At 43.8% G+C, this 20,479-nt stretch overlaps 1 protein-coding gene across 50 annotated transcripts in view; it reads left to right on the forward strand.

Annotated features, from left to right (window-relative positions):
- The window catches only part of LOC126915937 (uncharacterized), a 114,897-nt gene that overhangs the window by 63,473 nt on the left and 30,945 nt on the right, over window positions 1–20,479 (forward strand). For 9 of the 50 annotated variants that reach the window (XM_050721084.1, XM_050721085.1, XM_050721100.1 and 6 more), the window contains 47 exons: window positions 498–809; window positions 1,295–1,633; window positions 1,714–2,016; window positions 2,189–2,494; window positions 2,574–2,891; window positions 3,051–3,371; window positions 3,505–3,819; window positions 3,900–4,235; window positions 4,315–4,617; window positions 4,724–5,029; window positions 5,109–5,426; window positions 5,573–5,893; window positions 6,023–6,337; window positions 6,426–6,761; window positions 6,834–7,136; window positions 7,224–7,529; window positions 7,610–7,927; window positions 8,034–8,354; window positions 8,484–8,798; window positions 8,871–9,206; window positions 9,289–9,591; window positions 9,684–9,989; window positions 10,069–10,386; window positions 10,524–10,844; window positions 10,938–11,252; window positions 11,327–11,662; window positions 11,745–12,047; window positions 12,142–12,447; window positions 12,520–12,837; window positions 12,915–13,235; window positions 13,366–13,680; window positions 13,755–14,090; window positions 14,173–14,475; window positions 14,864–15,169; window positions 15,256–15,573; window positions 15,650–15,970; window positions 16,101–16,415; window positions 16,490–16,825; window positions 16,909–17,211; window positions 17,306–17,611; window positions 17,684–18,001; window positions 18,079–18,399; window positions 18,533–18,847; window positions 18,936–19,271; window positions 19,355–19,657; window positions 19,753–20,058; window positions 20,131–20,448. In XM_050721084.1, coding sequence (XP_050577041.1) covers window positions 498–809; window positions 1,295–1,633; window positions 1,714–2,016; window positions 2,189–2,494; window positions 2,574–2,891; window positions 3,051–3,371; window positions 3,505–3,819; window positions 3,900–4,235; window positions 4,315–4,617; window positions 4,724–5,029; window positions 5,109–5,426; window positions 5,573–5,893; window positions 6,023–6,337; window positions 6,426–6,761; window positions 6,834–7,136; window positions 7,224–7,529; window positions 7,610–7,927; window positions 8,034–8,354; window positions 8,484–8,798; window positions 8,871–9,206; window positions 9,289–9,591; window positions 9,684–9,989; window positions 10,069–10,386; window positions 10,524–10,844; window positions 10,938–11,252; window positions 11,327–11,662; window positions 11,745–12,047; window positions 12,142–12,447; window positions 12,520–12,837; window positions 12,915–13,235; window positions 13,366–13,680; window positions 13,755–14,090; window positions 14,173–14,475; window positions 14,864–15,169; window positions 15,256–15,573; window positions 15,650–15,970; window positions 16,101–16,415; window positions 16,490–16,825; window positions 16,909–17,211; window positions 17,306–17,611; window positions 17,684–18,001; window positions 18,079–18,399; window positions 18,533–18,847; window positions 18,936–19,271; window positions 19,355–19,657; window positions 19,753–20,058; window positions 20,131–20,448 — 14,871 coding nt within the window. The remainder of the gene's footprint in view (window positions 1–497; window positions 810–1,294; window positions 1,634–1,713; window positions 2,017–2,188; window positions 2,495–2,573; window positions 2,892–3,050; window positions 3,372–3,504; window positions 3,820–3,899; window positions 4,236–4,314; window positions 4,618–4,723; window positions 5,030–5,108; window positions 5,427–5,572; window positions 5,894–6,022; window positions 6,338–6,425; window positions 6,762–6,833; window positions 7,137–7,223; window positions 7,530–7,609; window positions 7,928–8,033; window positions 8,355–8,483; window positions 8,799–8,870; window positions 9,207–9,288; window positions 9,592–9,683; window positions 9,990–10,068; window positions 10,387–10,523; window positions 10,845–10,937; window positions 11,253–11,326; window positions 11,663–11,744; window positions 12,048–12,141; window positions 12,448–12,519; window positions 12,838–12,914; window positions 13,236–13,365; window positions 13,681–13,754; window positions 14,091–14,172; window positions 14,476–14,863; window positions 15,170–15,255; window positions 15,574–15,649; window positions 15,971–16,100; window positions 16,416–16,489; window positions 16,826–16,908; window positions 17,212–17,305; window positions 17,612–17,683; window positions 18,002–18,078; window positions 18,400–18,532; window positions 18,848–18,935; window positions 19,272–19,354; window positions 19,658–19,752; window positions 20,059–20,130; window positions 20,449–20,479) is intronic. The other 41 variants (XM_050721125.1, XM_050721130.1, XM_050721112.1 and 38 more) reach the window with 39 other exon arrangements.

The following is a 20,479-nucleotide window of genomic DNA, read 5'->3' on the forward strand; positions in this document are numbered from 1 at the left end:
GGAATCAAAGTGTTGTTTAGATTAATCAAGTTGTTAGTTCGTTCAAGTAACTTGAAACAATTTTACGAGAGTGAAGACTCGATTTACTTAATTTAGAATATATTATATTAATTTGTAAACTTGAAGTATATGCACGTTTTGCGTGTTTTAAGCAAAGTTCTAATTAGTCACATATGAAAGAATATTCCAAGTCAAGTAAATAAATCACTCAGACCGATCATATATTGTTTCAAATTACTCGAACTGAAGTACCTTAATTAACCTAAATCATACATTAAGAGGATACCATGGCAGGGGACATACACAGAAAACTAACTTTCCAATCAGATAGTCGATTTAATTTCCGTGAGATCTCCTCATTTTTTCTCGACTTAGAATAGAAGATCATCGTTATGTTTCATTAGATTCGTTGCACAAGTAGTTTAACGAGCACAAAGCTTGATATGTTTGCAACTGTGGCATATGTAGGCTGTTTAATGCAATTTTCCCTTACACAGCAAACCCCATAGAGTCAGACCCCTGTAGTCCGTCTCCATGCGGACCGAATAGTCAATGTCGAAACGTCAACGACCATGCTGTGTGTACCTGCCTGGCAAATTTCATTGGAAGCCCACCAACTTGTCGACCCGAATGCGTGGTAAACAGTGAATGTTCGAGGGAACTTGCGTGCATTAATCAAAAATGTGCGTCCCCGTGCATGAACTCATGTGGTATCAATACGCAGTGTAAGGTGATCAACCACAGCCCCATATGCATCTGCAATATTGGATACACTGGTGATCCGTTTACGAAATGCTTCCCTACTCCACGTAAGAATATTTCTCTTGATATTTTCTCCATCATGGATCATCGAGCTTTTTTAACCCTCCATTTAAAAGTCAGGATCAGCCAATAACAATTTCTATTTTATCAGACTCTAAAGAAAGCATACGAGTTGCTTTAATATACCAGATTTCAAAGATTCACAGCTTCTATTGTACGATGGTTTCGCATTATATTCTCATTATTTATGGTCTCATTATGATTTCTAATCTCATAGATGTGCAATTTATAATTAATGAATTTAGGATACTTTCATCGTAACACGTTCGTCAGCTTGAATCTCATATTATGCATAACCTACTTCGTCAAACATCCAGAATCTAAAACATTTTAAAACCTTCGACAATGCGTAATCTACTTCATCAAATATCCAGTATTCAAAAATTCTAAAACTTTCGATTCATCCTAACAAATTGAATACAAACCGCTTCTATTAAAATTAACCACGTATAACGTAATCAACAAATTTTAGAATCACCCCAGAAAGACACTGACCTCGCTCCCAAAGATCCGTGCGTGCCATCACCTTGTGGCATGTACGCAGAATGCAGGAACGTCGGTGGTACAGCCTCTTGTTCCTGTCTGCCAAGATATATCGGATCCCCACCGACCTGTCGACCGGAATGTCGCGTGAATTCAGATTGCCCCATGAATCTTGCATGTACCAATGAGAAGTGCAGAGATCCTTGTCAAGGATCCTGTGGTGTTACGTCCCTGTGCACGGTTTACAACCACGTGCCTGTGTGCACCTGCCCCGAAGGATACACCGGCGATCCTTTCAGCAATTGTTATCCTGCACCCATTAAACCAAGTAAGAAAATTCAAGAAAAAGTAAGAATTGAAATTTGTATGGTCTGTAAAAAATACGAGACACGTTCGTTCCTTTAACAGCTGAACCAACTGTTGTTGACCCTTGTGTATCGTCACCATGTGGACCTAATGCACGTTGCGACGATGGAATTTGCACATGTTTACCAGAGTATCAGGGAGATCCTTACGTTGGTTGTCGACCAGAGTGCGTACTGAATACGGATTGTCCTCAGAATCGAGCTTGCATCAGGAACAAGTGTGTCGATCCTTGCCCCGGTACATGTGGTCGAAATGCGCAGTGTCTGGTATTCAATCATGTTCCTATGTGCAGCTGTCCTAGTGGAATGGTTGGAAATGCATTTGTTCAGTGCACTGTCCTTCAAGGTATAACTCCAGGAACTTATCTTTTAACCCTTAATTCATATCGCTATATTATAGATGGTATAACACATTTGGTTACATTTGAATTAATTACCAATATTATTTTCGATACTAACGCGAAAAAATATTCGCTATGACGGAAACTTAAATATCTACGATACTGTAACAATGACAGATACTGTAAAGAGGAATCCCTGTTCGCCGTCACCCTGTGGACCAAATAGCGTGTGTAGAGAGATCAATGAACAGCCAGTGTGTTCCTGCGTAGCAGGATACCTGGGTGCACCACCTACCTGTAGACCAGAATGTACAGTCAGTTCAGATTGTCCTTTATCAGAGGCTTGTTCCAATCAGAAATGTGTCAATCCTTGTCCCGGCTCATGTGGATTCAGAGCTACTTGTAACGTTGTCAATCATAATCCTATATGCAGTTGTCCATCAGAACTCACTGGCGATCCATTTGTTCAGTGTGTTCCACGACGTAAGATTTGTTTCCTCGATGTACCATCATTAGTGAAGTTTATAAAACTAATAATAGTAATCCACATATGTACTTTTAGCACTCGAGCCCGTAGTGCCACAAAACCCATGTGAACCATCTCCGTGTGGACCCAATGCAGAATGCAGAGTGGTCAATGACGCTCCCTCTTGCTCTTGTTCACCGGAATTCATAGGCGCACCACCCAATTGTCGACCGGAATGTGTCAGTAATAGCGAATGTCCTAGTCAGTTTGCTTGCATCAATCAGAAATGCAGAGACCCTTGTCCGGGATCCTGTGGCGCTAACGCTGAATGTCGCGTTGTCAGTCATACACCCATGTGTGTGTGTCCGAGCGAATATACCGGTGATCCCTTCACTCAATGTACACCTAGACCACGTAAGGATCAACATTTTTGTTCATTGCTATTCTGTTATTATAGCCGTTACTTATGGTCAGAGGAATTAGCAGTCAGAACCCTTTACTTTGATTATCTATGCAGGAAATATTTTATTGCATTAATTTTCCGTATTTTCTGACTATTGTAAATCTTTTTAGCTGTCCCTGTGAATATTTCTCCATGTACTCCTTCGCCATGTGGCTTCAACGCGATATGCAAAGAACAAAACGGTATTGGTTCGTGTTCCTGTTCGCCCGATTACATTGGCAACCCTTACGAAGGTTGTCGCCCTGAATGTGTTGTTGATACGGACTGTCCATCTACCTTGAGCTGTATACGTTCTAAATGTCAAGATCCTTGTCCAGGCACTTGTGGAACGAACACAGAGTGCAAGGTTATCAATCATCGTCCTGCGTGCACGTGTATTCAAGGTTACAGTGGAAACCCCTTCCAATACTGCACCTTGATGCGTGAATTAGGTATGAGTATTTAGCTATTCGTTCTAGTATGCATTCGGCATAAAGTCTTACGAATGAAAAGATTGCAATTCTCGTCTTTCGAAAGGTTACAAGATTACAATATTTTCTATAAATTTAAATCGCAATCTTGTAGAAGATAAACCGACGTACAAGGACCCATGCAATCCTTCACCTTGCGGACCAAACAGTCAATGTCGAGTAGTAAATGATCAAGGAGTTTGTTCCTGTCTGCCAGAATATACAGGCGTACCTCCAATGTGCCGACCTGAGTGCGTTCTAAACTCAGAGTGTCTTCAAGATCGTGCATGTATTAATCAGAAATGCGTGGACCCGTGTCCAGCTTCTTGTGGTACATTCGCTACATGCGTGGTCAGGAATCACAGTCCCATCTGTGCATGTAGGCAATCATACACGGGGGATCCCTTCACTAGATGCTTCCCTATTCCACGTAAGATATATCGAAACATTTCGAGTAACTTAATATTAGAAAAATTGAGTACGATTCACATTTCGCAATTGCACTTTTAGAAGCTACACCTCCTACAGCACTCGAAGTTACACAACCATGTTTGCCTTCTCCTTGCGGTCCAAATTCAGAATGTCGTGTGGTTAATGGTGGGCCATCTTGTCAATGTCGACCATCTTATATTGGCAGTCCACCAAACTGTCGTCCAGAGTGTACAGTGAATTCAGATTGTTCTCCTAGTCAGGCTTGCATGAGAGCAAAATGCGGAGACCCTTGCCCAGGTTCTTGTGGATCTAATGCTCAGTGCACTGTACTCAATCACGTTCCTATATGTTCCTGCTTCGAAGGATACACGGGAGATCCTTTCAGTAACTGCCACCCCGCTCCAGTTAAGCCAAGTAAGGAAGTTGAAATAAAAAGCCCAATCTGAGATTATTGAAAAGTTCCTAGAATATAACAGGTTTGTTCCTTTCGCAGCTGAACCCACTGTTGCTGACCCCTGTACACCATCGCCTTGTGGTCCCAATGCACGTTGTGACAATGGAATTTGTACATGTCTATCAGAATATCAGGGTGATCCATACGTAGGTTGTCGTCCAGAATGTGTACTGAATACGGATTGTCCTCAGAATAGAGCTTGTTTAAGAAACAAGTGCGTTGATCCTTGTCCTGGTACATGTGGTGTCAATGCAGAATGTTTAGTATACAATCACGTGCCCATGTGCAGTTGTCCTAATGGAATGGTTGGAAACGCATTCGTTCAGTGCACAATTCTTCAAGGTATAGATCAATGAATTTTCTTTCCAACATTCGATTCGTATCGCTTAATTTTGTAACACGTTTGAAAACCATTCCAAAAAACTGTATCGTATTGCGATGATGATAGATACCGTCAAAGGGAACCCATGTTCGCCTTCACCGTGTGGACCAAACAGTGTTTGTCGAGAGATCAATGGTCAGCCTGTTTGCTCCTGCGTAGCGGGATACTTAGGAGCACCACCAACTTGCAGACCAGAATGTACAGTCAGTTCCGATTGCCCACCGACACAGGCTTGCACCAATCAAAAATGTGTCAATCCTTGTCCTGGTACATGTGGGTTTAGAGCCATTTGCAATGTTGTCAATCATAATCCGATATGCAGCTGTCCACCTGAACTCTCTGGCGATCCATTTGTTCAGTGTATTCCACGACGTAAGATTTGTTTCCTCGATGTACCATCATTAGTGAAGTTTATAAAACTAATAATAGTAATCCACATATGTACTTTTAGCACTCGAGCCCGTAGTGCCACAAAACCCATGTGAACCATCTCCGTGTGGACCCAATGCCGAATGCAGAGTCATCAATGGTGCACCCTCTTGTTCCTGTTTGTCGGAATTCATAGGAGCCCCACCTAATTGCAGGCCCGAATGTGTTAGCAATAGCGAATGTCCTAGTCAGTTTGCCTGTATGAATAAAAAATGTAGGGATCCTTGTCCTGGATCTTGTGGAGCTAACGCCGAGTGTCGTGTTGTTAGTCATACACCTATGTGTATTTGCCCTGATCACTATACCGGTGATCCTTTCACTCAGTGTACACTCAAACCACGTAAGGATAAAAATTTATATTTTCTTCCTTTTGAACTTTCACTAATAGTCAAAGAAGTATTTTCGAGAATGCAGGACCTTTGACTTTTATAATCGCTTACTATATTTGTTGCCCTTCGATTGCTCTATTATTTCAAAAATTTCTAGCTGTTCCCGTCAATCTCTCCCCATGTAGTCCATCGCCGTGCGGTTTCAATGCAATATGTAAAGAACAGAACGGCGTCGGGTCATGTTCCTGTGCAGCCGATTACATCGGCAACCCTTACGAAGGGTGCCGCCCTGAGTGTGTCGTTGACACGGACTGTCCATCAGCATTAAGTTGTATACGCTCTAAATGCCAAGATCCCTGCCCAGGTACCTGTGGCACGAACGCAGAATGCAAGGTCATCAACCACCGTCCTGCGTGCACGTGCTTCCGAGACTACACTGGAAATCCATTCCAATACTGTACCTTGATACGTGAAATTGGTACGAAAAATCTCTCAGATGTTTGATTAGGATCATTATAGTAAATTTTTTCCACTCATGAATTTTTATTTCTGAAGATCAGGCGAAATAATTTTCGCAACGTAAAATCTGAATTAAAATATCTTGTAGAAGACGAAATGAAATATAAGGATCCGTGCAACCCTTCTCCATGTGGACCAAACAGTCAGTGTCGTGTAGTAAACGGCCAAGGAGTCTGCTCCTGTCTGCCAGAATTCACGGGTGCACCTCCTATGTGTCGCCCCGAGTGTACTCTAAATTCCGAGTGTCCTGAAGAACGTGCATGCGTTAACCAGAAATGTGTAGACCCGTGTCCCGCATCTTGTGGCACATTTGCCACGTGTGTGGTAAAAAATCACAGTCCAATTTGTGCTTGTAGAGAAGCATACACTGGAGATCCATTCACTAGATGTTTCCCCATCCCACGTAAGACATTTCGGAAAATTTCAAATTAATTTATATACTCTTTGATATAAAATTAGACAGAATTCTGATTTCGTAATTGCCCTTTTAGAAGCCTTACCACCAGCCACAGTCGAACCTTCACAACCTTGCTTGCCATCTCCTTGTGGTCCAAATTCAGAGTGTCGTGTAGTTAACGGAGGTCCATCTTGTCAATGTCTACCAACTTACATTGGAAGTCCACCAAACTGTCGTCCAGAGTGTACAGTTAGCTCTGACTGCTCTCCCAGTCAAGCCTGTATAAGACAAAAGTGCAGAGATCCTTGTCCAGGGTCTTGTGGCTCTAACGCACAGTGTAGAGTATCGAATCACGTTCCTGTATGTTCGTGTCTAAGCGGATACACAGGAGATCCTTTCAACAGTTGCAATCTTGCTCCCGTTAAACCAAGTAAGAAAAATTAAAAGTTAGTAATTATGATTAATCTATAGAAAATGCGAAATATTTTTGTTGCCTTTATAGCTGAACCCACGATTATTGATCCTTGTGCATTATCACCTTGTGGACCAAATGCACGTTGCGACAGTGGAATCTGTACATGTTTACCAGAGTATCAGGGAGATCCTTACATTGGTTGTCGACCAGAATGTGTGTTGAACACAGATTGCCCCCAGAATCGTGCTTGTCTGAGAAACAAGTGTGTTGATCCTTGCCCTGGTACTTGTGGCATAAATGCAGAATGTCTGGTGTATAGTCACGTGCCCATGTGCAGCTGTCCCAACGGAATGGTTGGAAATGCATTTGTCCAGTGCACTGTTCTCCAAGGTACAAATTAAGAAATTTCATTTGCGATGATAATATAATTCTCATCTCACACGCCGCTGACTGTCTCCCATTATATTTTAACGATAGATACTATAAAAAGAAACCCTTGTTCACCTTCACCATGTGGACCAAACAGTATTTGTCGAGAGATCAATGGACAGCCCGTTTGTTCATGCGTAGCAGGATTCCTGGGTGCTCCTCCAACTTGTAGACCAGAATGTACACTTAGTTCTGATTGTTCTCTATCAGAAGCTTGTAGCAATCAAAAATGTGTCAATCCTTGTCCCGGCTCATGTGGATTCAGAGCTACTTGTAACGTTGTCAATCATAATCCTATATGCAGCTGTCCGCCAGACCTCACTGGCGATCCATTTGTTCAATGTACCCCACGCCGTAAGCAGTGTTCCTTTAAAATTGGATCTTTTGTAGATCTCTTTTCAAAACATAAAGCTTACTCATATATATGTTTTTAGCACCTGAGCCCGTTGTGCCACAAAACCCATGCGAACCTTCTCCATGCGGACCAAATTCTCAATGTAGAGTTGTCAACGATGCTCCCTCATGTTCTTGTTCTCCAGAATTCATAGGCGCACCTCCCAATTGTCGACCGGAATGTGTCAGTAATAGTGAATGCCCAAGTCAGTTGGCTTGTATGAACCAAAAATGCAGAGATCCTTGTCCTGGATCCTGTGGAGCTAACGCAGAGTGTCGTGTTGTCAGCCACACTCCGATGTGTATCTGCCCAGACGCTTATGTCGGTGATCCCTTCACCCAGTGTACACCTAGACCACGTAAGGGCCAAGAGTATTCTTTTCCTAATACTTTTTTTTCTAAATTACAGTTATCAAAAATTTTTATTCCTTGAAAATGTTAAATGATAACGTTAAATCGTTTTAGCTATCCCTGTCAATATTTCTCCATGCACCCCATCACCGTGTGGTTTCAACGCGATATGCAGAGAACAAAGTGGCGTAGGTTCCTGTTCCTGTTTAAATGATTATATTGGCAACCCCTATCAAGGATGTCGCCCTGAATGTGTCGTTGACACTGACTGTTCATCCACATTGAGCTGCATACGCTCTAAATGTCAGGATCCTTGCCCCGGCACTTGTGGCACGAACGCAGAGTGCAAAGTCATCAATCATCGTCCTGCATGCACATGTCTTCAAGGTTACAGTGGAAATCCCTTCCAATATTGTACACTAATCCGAGAAATAGGTATGAGTATTTATCCATTCGTTCTAGTATACATTTGACATAAACTCTGACGCATGAAAAGCTTGCAGTTCGCGTATTTCGAAAGATTACAAGAAATATTTCTTATAATTCGAAATCCTCATTTTTTAGAAGATACACCAACGTACAAGGATCCATGCAACCCTTCACCTTGCGGACCAAATAGTCAATGTAGGGTAGTAAATGATCAAGGTGTTTGCTCTTGTCTGGCTGAATTTACTGGCACACCCCCCATGTGTCGTCCCGAATGTACTTTAAATTCAGAATGTTCACAAGACCGTGCGTGCGTTAACCAGAAATGTGTTAATCCATGTCCTGCTTCATGTGGAACTTTCGCCACTTGCATGATCAGAAATCACAGCCCAATTTGTGCCTGCAGAGAATCATATACCGGGGATCCTTTCACTAGATGTTTCCCCGTTCCACGTAAGATATCGCGACACTAATTTAAATTGTTCTAAAATAGAAAGATTCTTCATTCCGTAATTCCATATTTAGAAGCTGCACCACCTACAGCAGTCGATGTTTCACAACCATGTTTGCCTTCTCCTTGCGGCCCGAATTCAGAATGTCGTGTGGTTAATGGTGGACCATCTTGTCAATGTCTACCAAATTATATTGGTAGCCCTCCAAATTGTCGTCCAGAGTGTACAGTAAATTCTGATTGTTCCGCAAGTCAGACTTGCATGAGACAAAGGTGCAGAGATCCTTGTCCAGGTTCATGTGGTTCCAATGCTCAGTGCACGGTGCTCAATCACGTTCCTATATGCACCTGTTTCGAAGGATACACTGGAGATCCTTTCAGTAACTGCAATCTCTCTCCCGTCATACCAAGTAAGAAAAATACAAAAATATGACGAATTATAATTTGCGAAGGAGTTCTAAAAAATGAGGAATATGTTTATTCCTTTGATAGGTGAACCAACTATTGTTGATCCCTGTGCATCATCACCTTGTGGGCCCAATGCACGTTGCGACGATGGAATATGTACATGTTTGGCAGAATATCAAGGGGACCCTTATATTGGTTGTCGACCGGAATGTGTACTGAACACAGACTGTCCTCAGAATCGAGCTTGTTTAAGGAATAAGTGTATCGATCCTTGTCCTGGTACATGTGGTTTAAATGCAGAATGTTTAGTATACAATCACGTGCCTATGTGTAGCTGTCCCACTGGTATGATTGGAAATGCTTTCGTTCAGTGCACTGTCTCCCAAGGTATAGTTTGTAAAATATTCTTTGTTATATTAATCGCAAGAAGTTCGCTTCTGACTCTCATCTGATCGTCTATCATATTGCCATGATGATAGATATCACAGAAAGAAATCCATGTTCGCCTTCGCCATGTGGACCAAACAGCGTTTGTCGAGAAATCAATGGTCAGCCTGTCTGCTCCTGCGTAGCAGGATTTTTAGGAGCACCACCAACTTGTAGACCAGAGTGCACAGTCAGCACTGATTGTCCACTGACACAAGCTTGTACCAATCAGAAGTGTGTAAATCCATGTCCGGGTTCATGTGGATTTAGAGCTGTTTGCAACGTTGTCAATCATAATCCTATATGCAGTTGTCCAGCAGACCTCACTGGTGATCCGTTTGTTCAATGTGTTCCACCACGTAAGATCTATTTCTTCGTATATGATCTCTGAACAAAATTATTGTCAAACATATTAATAATTCATACACATATTTTTAGCACCCGAACCCGTAGTGCCACAAAACCCATGCGAACCCACTCCGTGCGGCCCCAACTCTCAATGTAGGGTTGTCAACGATGCTCCCTCATGTTCTTGTTCTCCAGAATTCATAGGCGCACCTCCCAATTGTCGTCCGGAATGTGTCAGTAATAGCGAATGTCCTAGTCAATTTGCTTGCATCAATCAGAAATGCAGAGATCCTTGTCCTGGATCCTGCGGGGCAAACGCGGAGTGTCGTGTTGTCAGTCATACTCCAATGTGTGTTTGTCCTGAGGATTATACTGGTGACCCCTTCACGCAGTGTACACCAAGACCACGTAAGGATGAAGAATTCTTTTCCCAGTATTCGAATGTTTAAATTAGTGCTATTGAAATATTTGTCCCTTTATGGATATAATACGTAATTCTATCTATCTATAGTCTCAAATTTTCTCATTTCTCAAAATCGTTTTAGCTGTTCCCGTCAGTCTTTCTCCGTGCACTCCATCACCATGCGGTTTCAATGCGATATGCAAAGAGCAAAACGGTGTTGGATCTTGCTCCTGCTTGTCTGATTACATTGGTAATCCTTATGAAGGTTGTCGGCCCGAATGTGTCATTGATACCGATTGTGCATCCACATTGAGCTGTATACGATCCAAATGTCAAGATCCCTGTCCAGGGACTTGTGGTACAAATGCAGAGTGTAAAGTCATAAATCACCGTCCTGCATGTACATGCATTCAAGGTTATAGTGGGAATCCCTTCCAATTCTGTACTCTCATACGGGAGATAGGTATGAAAGAAATTCGCATCGCCATATTTAGCAAACATCGTTATGGTTACAAACATGGTGAATAACTAACACTTGAAAAATGAAAATTTGTAGAAGATGACACGAAATACAAAGATCCGTGCAACCCTTCACCTTGCGGACCCAACAGTCAGTGTCGCGTAGTAAACGGACAAGGAGTCTGCTCCTGTCTGCCAGAATTCTCGGGCACGCCACCCATGTGCCGCCCCGAGTGTACTTTAAATTCAGAATGTTCACTAGATCGTGCGTGTGTTAACCAAAAATGTGTTAATCCATGCCCTGCATCATGTGGAACATTCGCCACTTGCGTGGTCAGAAACCATAGTCCAATTTGTGCCTGCAGAGATTCATATACCGGCGATCCATTCACCAGATGTTTCCCTATTCCACGTGAGATATCTGAAGATCGTATTTTAACCGCCCAAAAATTAAACAGATTGTTCATAACATGCCTGCTCTTTTAGAAGCTACACCGCCTACAGCAATTGAAGTGTCGCAACCTTGTTTGCCCTCTCCTTGTGGTCCAAATTCAGAATGTCGTGTGATCAATGGTGGACCATCTTGCCAGTGTCGGTCAACTTACGTTGGCAGTCCACCAAACTGTCGGCCAGAATGTACGGTCAACTCCGATTGTTCCCCTAGTCAAGCCTGCATGAGAGAAAAGTGCAGGGACCCTTGCCCAGGTTCTTGTGGTTCCAACGCTCAGTGCACGGTGCTCAATCACGTTCCTATATGTTCCTGCTTCAACGGATACACCGGAGATCCTTTCAGCAATTGTTATCCAATTCCGGTGACACCAAGTAAGAAAGCCGAAGACGTAACATTCACTAGAATTTGTGAAAGGTTTGACATTCATATGAGACACGTTTATTCTCCAAATAGTTGAACCGTCGGTAAACGACCCTTGCGCATCATCCCCTTGTGGCCCCAATGCACGTTGTGAAAGTGGAATCTGTACATGCTTGACAGACTATCAGGGTGATCCATATGTTGGATGCCGACCAGAGTGTGTATTGAATACCGATTGTGCCCAGAACCGCGCTTGCTTAAGAAACAAATGCGTTGATCCTTGCCCTGGTACTTGCGGTCGAAATGCAGAGTGTCTAGTATACAATCATGTGCCCATGTGTAGTTGTCCAAGTGGAATGGTTGGAAATGCGTTCGTACTGTGCACTGTCGCTCAAGGTACGTCTTAGAAACTTCTTCTCTTTCCTTAATTTTCTCCGCAGGGTAGTACTAAGTATTGCTCAGAATATTTACTATATTACCATAATATCAGATACCGAAAAGGACAACCCGTGCTCTCCTTCACCTTGTGGACCAAACAGCGTCTGTCGCGAGATCAATGGTCAGCCTGTTTGCTCCTGCGTAGCAGGATTCTTGGGAGCACCACCTACCTGTAGACCGGAGTGTACAGTCAGTTCCGATTGTCCCCTGACACAAGCTTGTAGCAACCAGAAATGTGTAAATCCATGTCCGGGTTCATGCGGGTTCAGGGCCACCTGCAACGTCGTCAATCACAATCCCATATGTGGCTGCCCACCTGAACTTACAGGCGACCCATTTGTCCAATGTGTCCCCCGACGTAAGATTTCTTGCTTCAGTACCCCAGTTACTAATGAAAGTTTTAAAAATCATAATGATAATTCTCTTTTAGCTCCCGAGCCCGCAATACCGCAAAATCCATGCGAACCCTCTCCGTGTGGACCCAATGCAGAATGCAGAGTCGTCAATGATGCACCTTCTTGCTCTTGTTTATCTGAATTCATAGGCACTCCGCCCAATTGCAGACCCGAATGTGGCAGTAATAGCGAATGTGCAACTCATTTGTCTTGTATCAATCAGAAATGCAGAGATCCTTGTCCTGGATCCTGTGGGGCAAACGCAGAATGTCGTGTTGTCAGTCATACCCCTATGTGTGCCTGTTCGAACGACTATACCGGCGACCCCTTTACTCAGTGTACACCTACGCCACGTAAGGCTTACGAAATCATTTTCTTGCCTTTAATAATCCGTTTCTGGTCACTAAATTGCTTCTTCAAAACATTGTAGTTGTTCCCGTCAATCTCTCCCCATGTAGTCCATCACCGTGTGGTTTCAATGCAATCTGCAAAGAACAGAACGGCGTCGGGTCATGTTCCTGTGCTGCTGATTACATTGGCAACCCTTATGAAGGATGCCGCCCCGAATGTGTCGTTGATACTGACTGTCCATCTACACTGAGCTGTATACGTTCCAAATGTCAAGACCCATGTCCGGGCACCTGTGGCACAAACGCAGAGTGCAAGGTCATTAATCATCGGCCTGCATGCACATGCATTTCTGGTTACAGTGGAAATCCCTTCCAATACTGCTCCGTAATGCCCACAATCGGTAGGATATATTTTAATTTTTATCAATACGAAGACAATAAACCAAGATATATATTTTATTCATAACGGGTCGGATCAGAAATTCGTTAGTTTTTTTTGTTATGTAAAATGTAAATTAAAATCTCTTGTAGAGGATGAAACGCAGTATAAGGATCCCTGCAGTCCTTCGCCTTGCGGACCCAACAGTCAGTGTCGCGTAGTAAACGGACAAGGAGTTTGCTCCTGTCTGCCAGAATTCACCGGCACGCCACCCATGTGCCGCCCCGAGTGTACTTTAAATTCGGAATGCCCACAAGACCGTGCCTGTGTTAGTCAGAAATGTGTTAATCCATGCCCTGCTTCATGTGGAACATTTGCCACTTGTGTTGTCAGGAACCATAGTCCAATTTGTGCCTGCAGAGACTTATATACCGGAGATCCATTCACTAGATGTTTCCCCGTTCCACGTAAGATATACCAAACACGTATTTATACTTCCGGAAAATGAGATAGATTGTTCATATTATACTTCCTCTTTTAGAAGCTACACCACCTACTGCAATTGAAGTGTCGCAACCTTGTTTGCCCTCTCCTTGTGGTCCAAATTCAGAATGTCGTGTGGTCAATGGTGGGCCATCTTGCCAGTGTCGGTCAACTTACGTTGGCAGTCCACCAAATTGTCGGCCAGAATGTACTGTCAATTCCGATTGTTCCCCTAGTCAAGCCTGCATGAGAGAAAAGTGCAGAGACCCTTGCCCAGGTTCTTGTGGTTCCAACGCTCAGTGCACGGTGCTCAATCACGTTCCTATATGTTCCTGCTTCAACGGATACACCGGAGATCCTTTCAGCAATTGTTATCCAATTCCGGTGACACCAAGTAAGAAAGCCGAAGACGTAACATTCACTAGAATTTGTGAAAGGTTTGACATTCATATGAGACACGTTTATTCTCCAATTAGTTGAACCGTCGGTAAGCGACCCTTGCGCATCATCCCCTTGTGGCCCCAATGCACGTTGTGAAAGTGGAATCTGTACATGCTTGACAGACTATCAGGGTGATCCATATGTTGGATGCCGACCAGAGTGTGTATTAAATACCGATTGTGCTCAAAATCGCGCTTGTTTGAGAAACAAATGCGTCGATCCTTGCCCTGGTACTTGCGGTCGAAATGCAGAGTGTCTAGTATATAATCATGTGCCCATGTGCAGTTGCCCAAGTGGAATGGTTGGAAATGCGTTCGTACTGTGTACTGTCGCTCAAGGTACAATTTAGAAACTTTGTTCCCAATTTTTTATTCATATTGCTACCTATTATATATATATTCTATAATATATATATTATATATATATTCTACCTGCCCATAATACTGCCATTTACGTTAGGATTTTTAATTTTATACCATCTAGTTCGACTTCCTCATATCCTACAAATATTATTAATGATCGCTATTGCCGGAAAATCACGTGTAAGCAGAACTTTATTGAGTATACGTTCATTGAGTTTACGACTCAGAATATTACAATCGCGTTAAATATATATATAACACACCGATACTAGCCGATAGCTAAGTTATTCATACCGACAGTATTGCTATTCAAAGTACTTACTGTAGCACTGCTCTGAATTTTTGCCGCTTTTTATTACATCAGATACCGAAAAGGGTAACCCATGCTCTCCTACGCCATGTGGACCAAACAGTATCTGTCGAGAAATCAATGGACAACCTGTCTGCTCCTGCGTAGCAGGATACTTAGGAGCACCACCAACTTGCAGACCAGAATGCACAGTCAGCTCCGATTGTCCGCCGACACAGGCTTGCTCCAATCAGAAATGTGTCAATCCTTGCCCTGGTACATGTGGGTTCAGTGCCATTTGCAATGTTGTCAATCATAATCCGATATGCAGCTGTCCGCCTGAACTCTCTGGCGACCCATTTGTCCAGTGTGTTCCTCGACGTAAGATTTAGTCCTTCATGATTTGAATGCTTAACAAAATTTAGAAACGTAAGACTGATAATCGTAATTCGTACATGTTTTTTTAGCACCAGAGCCCGTAGTGCCACAAAACCCATGCGAACCCTCTCCGTGTGGACCCAATGCAGAATGCCGAGTCCTTAATGATGCTCCCTCTTGCTCTTGTTTATCGCAGTTCATAGGAACCCCACCAAATTGTAGACCCGAATGTGGCAGCAATAGCGAATGCCCCAGTCAGTTAGCCTGCATCAATCAGAAGTGCAGAGATCCTTGTCCTGGATCCTGCGGGGCAAACGCCGAATGTCGTGTTGTTAGTCATACCCCTATGTGTGCCTGTTTGAATGACTATACCGGTGACCCCTTCACTCAGTGTTCACCTACGCCACGTAAGGCTTCCAAAATCCTTTTCTTGCTTTGAACAATCCGCTTCTGGTCTCTAATTACTTCTTTAAAACATTGTAGTTGTTCCCGTCAATCTCTCCCCATGTAGTCCATCACCGTGTGGTTTCAATGCAATCTGCAAAGAACAGAACGGCGTCGGGTCATGTTCCTGTGCTGCTGATTACATCGGAAACCCTTATGAAGGATGCCGCCCCGAATGTGTCGTTGACACTGACTGTCCATCTACACTGAGCTGTATACGTTCCAAATGTCAAGACCCATGTCCGGGCACCTGTGGCACAAACGCAGAGTGCAAGGTCATTAATCATCGGCCTGCGTGCACATGCATTCCTGGTTACAGTGGAAATCCTTTCCAATACTGCTCCGTAATACCTGCAATCGGTAGGATATATTTTAATTTTTATCAATACGAAGACAATGAACCAAGATATATATCTTATTCATAGCGGGTCGGATCAGAAATTCGTTAGTTTTTTTTGTTATGTAAAATGTAAATTAAAATCTCTTGTAGAGGATGAAACGCAGTATAAGGATCCATGCAGTCCTTCGCCTTGCGGACCCAACAGTCAGTGTCGCGTAGTAAACGGACAAGGAGTCTGCTCCTGTCTGCCAGAATTCACGGGCACGCCACCCATGTGCCGCCCCGAGTGTACTTTAAATTCAGAATGTTCACAAGATCGTGCGTGTGTTAACCAGAAATGTGTTAATCCATGCCCTGCTTCATGTGGAACATTTGCCACTTGCGTTGTCAGGAACCATAGTCCAATTTGTGCCTGCAGAGACTTATATACCGGAGATCCATTCACTAGATGTTTCCCCGTTCCACGTAAGATATACCAAACACGTATTTATACTTCCGGAAAATGAGATAGATTGTTCATATTATACTTCCTCTTTTAGAAGCTACACCACCTACTGCAATTGAAGTATCGCAACCTTGTTTGCCCTCTCCTTGTGGTCCAAATTCAGAATGTCGTGTGATCAATGGTGGGCCATCTTGCCAGTGTCGATCAACTTACGTTGGCAGTCCACCAAACTGTCGACCAGAATGTACGGTCAACTCCGATTGTTCCCCTAGTCAGGCCTGCATGAGAGAAAAGTGCAGAGACCCTTGTCCAGGTTCTTGTGGTTCCAATGCTCAGTGCACGGTGCTCAATCACGTACCTATATGTTCCTGCTTCAACGGATACACCGGAGATCCCTTCAGCAACTGTTACCCTGCTCCCGTGACACCAAGTAAGAAAGTAGAAAACATAACATTCAGTAGAAATTGTAAAATGTTTGAAATATATGTGACACACGTCAATTATTTCTAATAGCGGAGCCGTCAGTGGTTGATGCTTGTGCATCATCACCTTGTGGTCCCAATGCACGTTGTGAAAGTGGAATCTGTATATGCCTGACAGACTATCAGGGTGATCCATATGTTGGATGCCGACCGGAGTGTGTATTGAATACCGATTGTGCCCAGAACCGCGCTTGTTTAAGAAACAAATGCGTCGATCCATGCCCTGGTACTTGCGGTCGAAATGCAGAGTGTCTAGTATACAATCATGTGCCCATGTGCAGTTGTCCAAGTGGAATGGTTGGAAATGCGTTCGTACTGTGCACTGTCGCTCAAGGTACTCTTAGGAACTTCTTCCATTCCTCTAATTTCGATTGCTGCTTGGAACTGTGGTAGTGTTCAGAATATTTACCAAATTATCATGATAACAGATACCGTAAAGGGTAACCCATGCTCTCCTTCACCTTGTGGACCAAACAGTGTCTGTCGGGAAATCAATGGACAACCTGTATGCTCTTGCGTATCTGGATTTTTGGGAACACCACCTACCTGTAGACCGGAGTGTACAGTCAGTTCCGATTGTCCTCTGACACAAGCCTGTAGCAACCAGAAATGTGTCAATCCATGCTCTGGTACATGCGGGTTCAGGGCCACCTGCAACGTCGTCAATCATAATCCCATATGTGGCTGTCCGCCTGAGCTTACAGGCGACCCATTTGTCCAATGTGTCCCGCGGCGTAAGATTTCTGACTTCAGTAACCCAGTTACTAATGAAAGTTTTAAAAATCATAATGATAATTCTCTTTTAGCTCCCGAGCCCGCTGTACCGCAAAATCCATGCGAACCCTCTCCGTGTGGACCCAATGCAGAATGCAGAGTCGTCAATGATGCACCTTCTTGCTCTTGTTTATCTGAATTCATAGGCACTCCGCCCAATTGCAGACCCGAATGTGGCAGTAATAGCGAATGTGCAACTCATTTGGCTTGTATCAATCAGAAATGCAGAGATCCTTGTCCTGGATCCTGTGGGGCAAACGCGGAATGTCGTGTTGTCAGTCATACCCCCATGTGTGCCTGTTCGAACGACTATACCGGCGACCCCTTCACTCAGTGTACACCTACGCCACGTAAGACTTACGAGATCCTTTTCTTGCCTTTAATAATCCGTTTCTGGTCACTAAATTGTTTCTTCAAAACATTGTAGCTGTTCCCGTAAATCTCTCTCCATGTAGTCCATCACCTTGTGGCTTTAACGCTATATGTAAAGAACAAAATGGAGTAGGTTCCTGTTCCTGTTTATCTGATTATATCGGTAATCCCTACGATGGGTGTCGTCCCGAGTGTGTCGTTGACACCGATTGTCCATCTACACTGAGCTGTATACGTTCCAAATGTCAAGACCCCTGCCCTGGTACCTGTGGCACAAACGCGAAGTGCAGGGTCATCAATCACCGGCCTGCGTGCACGTGTATTCCAGGTTACACTGGAAATCCCTTCCAATACTGCTCCATAGTGCCCGCAATAGGTACGATATATTTTAATTTTCGTCAATCGGAAGACAATGACCCAAGATTTATATTTTATTCATAGCGGGTCGAATCAGAAATTCATTATCTTTTTTTTTTGTTATGTAAAATATAAATTATAATCTCTTGTAGAGGATGAGATGAAGTATAAGGATCCCTGCAGTCCTTCGCCTTGCGGACCCAACAGTCAATGTCGCGTAGTAAACGGACAAGGAGTTTGCACCTGTCTGCCAGAATTCACGGGCGCGCCACCCACGTGCCGCCCCGAATGTACTTTAAATTCGGAGTGTCCACTAGATCGTGCGTGCGTTAACCAGAAATGTGTTAATCCATGCCCTGCTTCGTGTGGAACTTTCGCCTCTTGCGTTGTCAGGAACCATAGTCCAATTTGTGCCTGCAGAGACTCATATACCGGAGATCCTTTCACTAGATGTTTCCCCATTCCACGTAAGACATTTCGGAAAATTTCAAATTAATTTATATACTTTTTGACATAAAATTAGACTGAATTCTAATTTGGTACTTGCCCTTTTAGAAGCCTTACCACCATCCACAGTCGAACCTTCACAACCGTGTTTGCCATCCCCCTGTGGTCCAAATTCGGAGTGCCGTGTAGTTAACGGAGGCCCATCTTGTCAATGTCTATCTGCATACATTAGAAGTCCACCAAACTGTCGTCCAGAATGTACAGTAAACTCTGACTGTTCACCAAGTCAAGCCTGCATGAGAGAAAAGTGCAGAGATCCTTGTCCGGGATCCTGTGGTTCCAACTCTCAGTGCACGGTGCTCAATCATGTTCCTATATGTTCCTGCTTCAACGGATACACCGGAGATCCCTTCAGCAACTGTTACCCTGCTCCCATGACACCAAGTAAGAAAGTAGAAAACGTAACATTCAGTAGAAATTGTAAAACGTTTGAAATATGTGTGGCACACGTCAATTTTTTCTAATAGCGGAGCCGTCAGTGGCTGATCCTTGCGCCTCATCACCTTGTGGTCCCAATGCACGTTGTGAAAGTGGAATCTGTACATGCCTGACAGACTATCAGGGTGATCCATATATTGGATGCCGACCGGAGTGTGTATTGAACACCGATTGTGCTCAGAACCGCGCTTGTTTAAGAAACAAATGCGTCGATCCCTGCCCTGGTACTTGCGGTCGAAATGCAGAGTGTCTAGTATACAATCATGTGCCCATGTGCAGTTGTCCAAGTGGAATGGTTGGAAATGCGTTCGTACTGTGCACTGTCGCTCAAGGTACGTCTTAGGAACTTCTTCCATTCCCCTAATTTCCTTTGCTGCATGGTACTGTGGCAGTGCTCAGAATATTTACCAAATTATCATGATAACAGATACCGTGAAGGGTAACCCATGCTCTCCTTCACCTTGTGGACCAAACAGCGTCTGTCGCGAGATCAATGGTCAGCCTGTTTGCTCCTGCGTAGCAGGATTCTTGGGAGCACCACCTACCTGTAGACCGGAGTGTACAGTTAGTTCCGATTGTCCTCTGACACAAGCCTGTAGCAACCAGAAATGTGTCAATCCATGCTCTGGTACATGCGGGTTCAGGGCCACCTGCAACGTCGTCAATCATAATCCCATATGTGGCTGCCCACCTGAGCTTACAGGCGACCCATTTGTCCAATGTGTCCCGCGGCGTAAGATTTCTGGCTTTAGTATCCCAGTTACTAATGAAACTTTTAAAAATCATAGCAATAATTCTCTTTTAGCTCCCGAGCCCGCAGTACCGCAAAATCCATGCGAACCCTCTCCGTGTGGACCCAATGCAGAATGCAGAGTCGTCAATGATGCACCTTCTTGCTCTTGTTTATCTGAATACATAGGCACTCCGCCCAATTGCAGACCCGAATGTGGCAGTAATAGCGAATGTGCAACTCATTTGGCTTGCATCAATCAGAAATGCAGAGATCCTTGTCCTGGATCCTGTGGGGCAAACGCAGAATGTCGTGTTGTCAGTCATACCCCTATGTGTGCCTGTTCGAACGACTATACCGGCGACCCCTTTACTCAGTGTACACCTACGCCACGTAAGGCTTACTAAATCCTTTTCTTGCCTTT

This window comes from Bombus affinis, chromosome 5 (genome assembly GCF_024516045.1).
Source record: "Bombus affinis isolate iyBomAffi1 chromosome 5, iyBomAffi1.2, whole genome shotgun sequence".
In the NCBI taxonomy this organism is placed as follows: Eukaryota; Metazoa; Arthropoda; class Insecta; order Hymenoptera; family Apidae; genus Bombus; species Bombus affinis.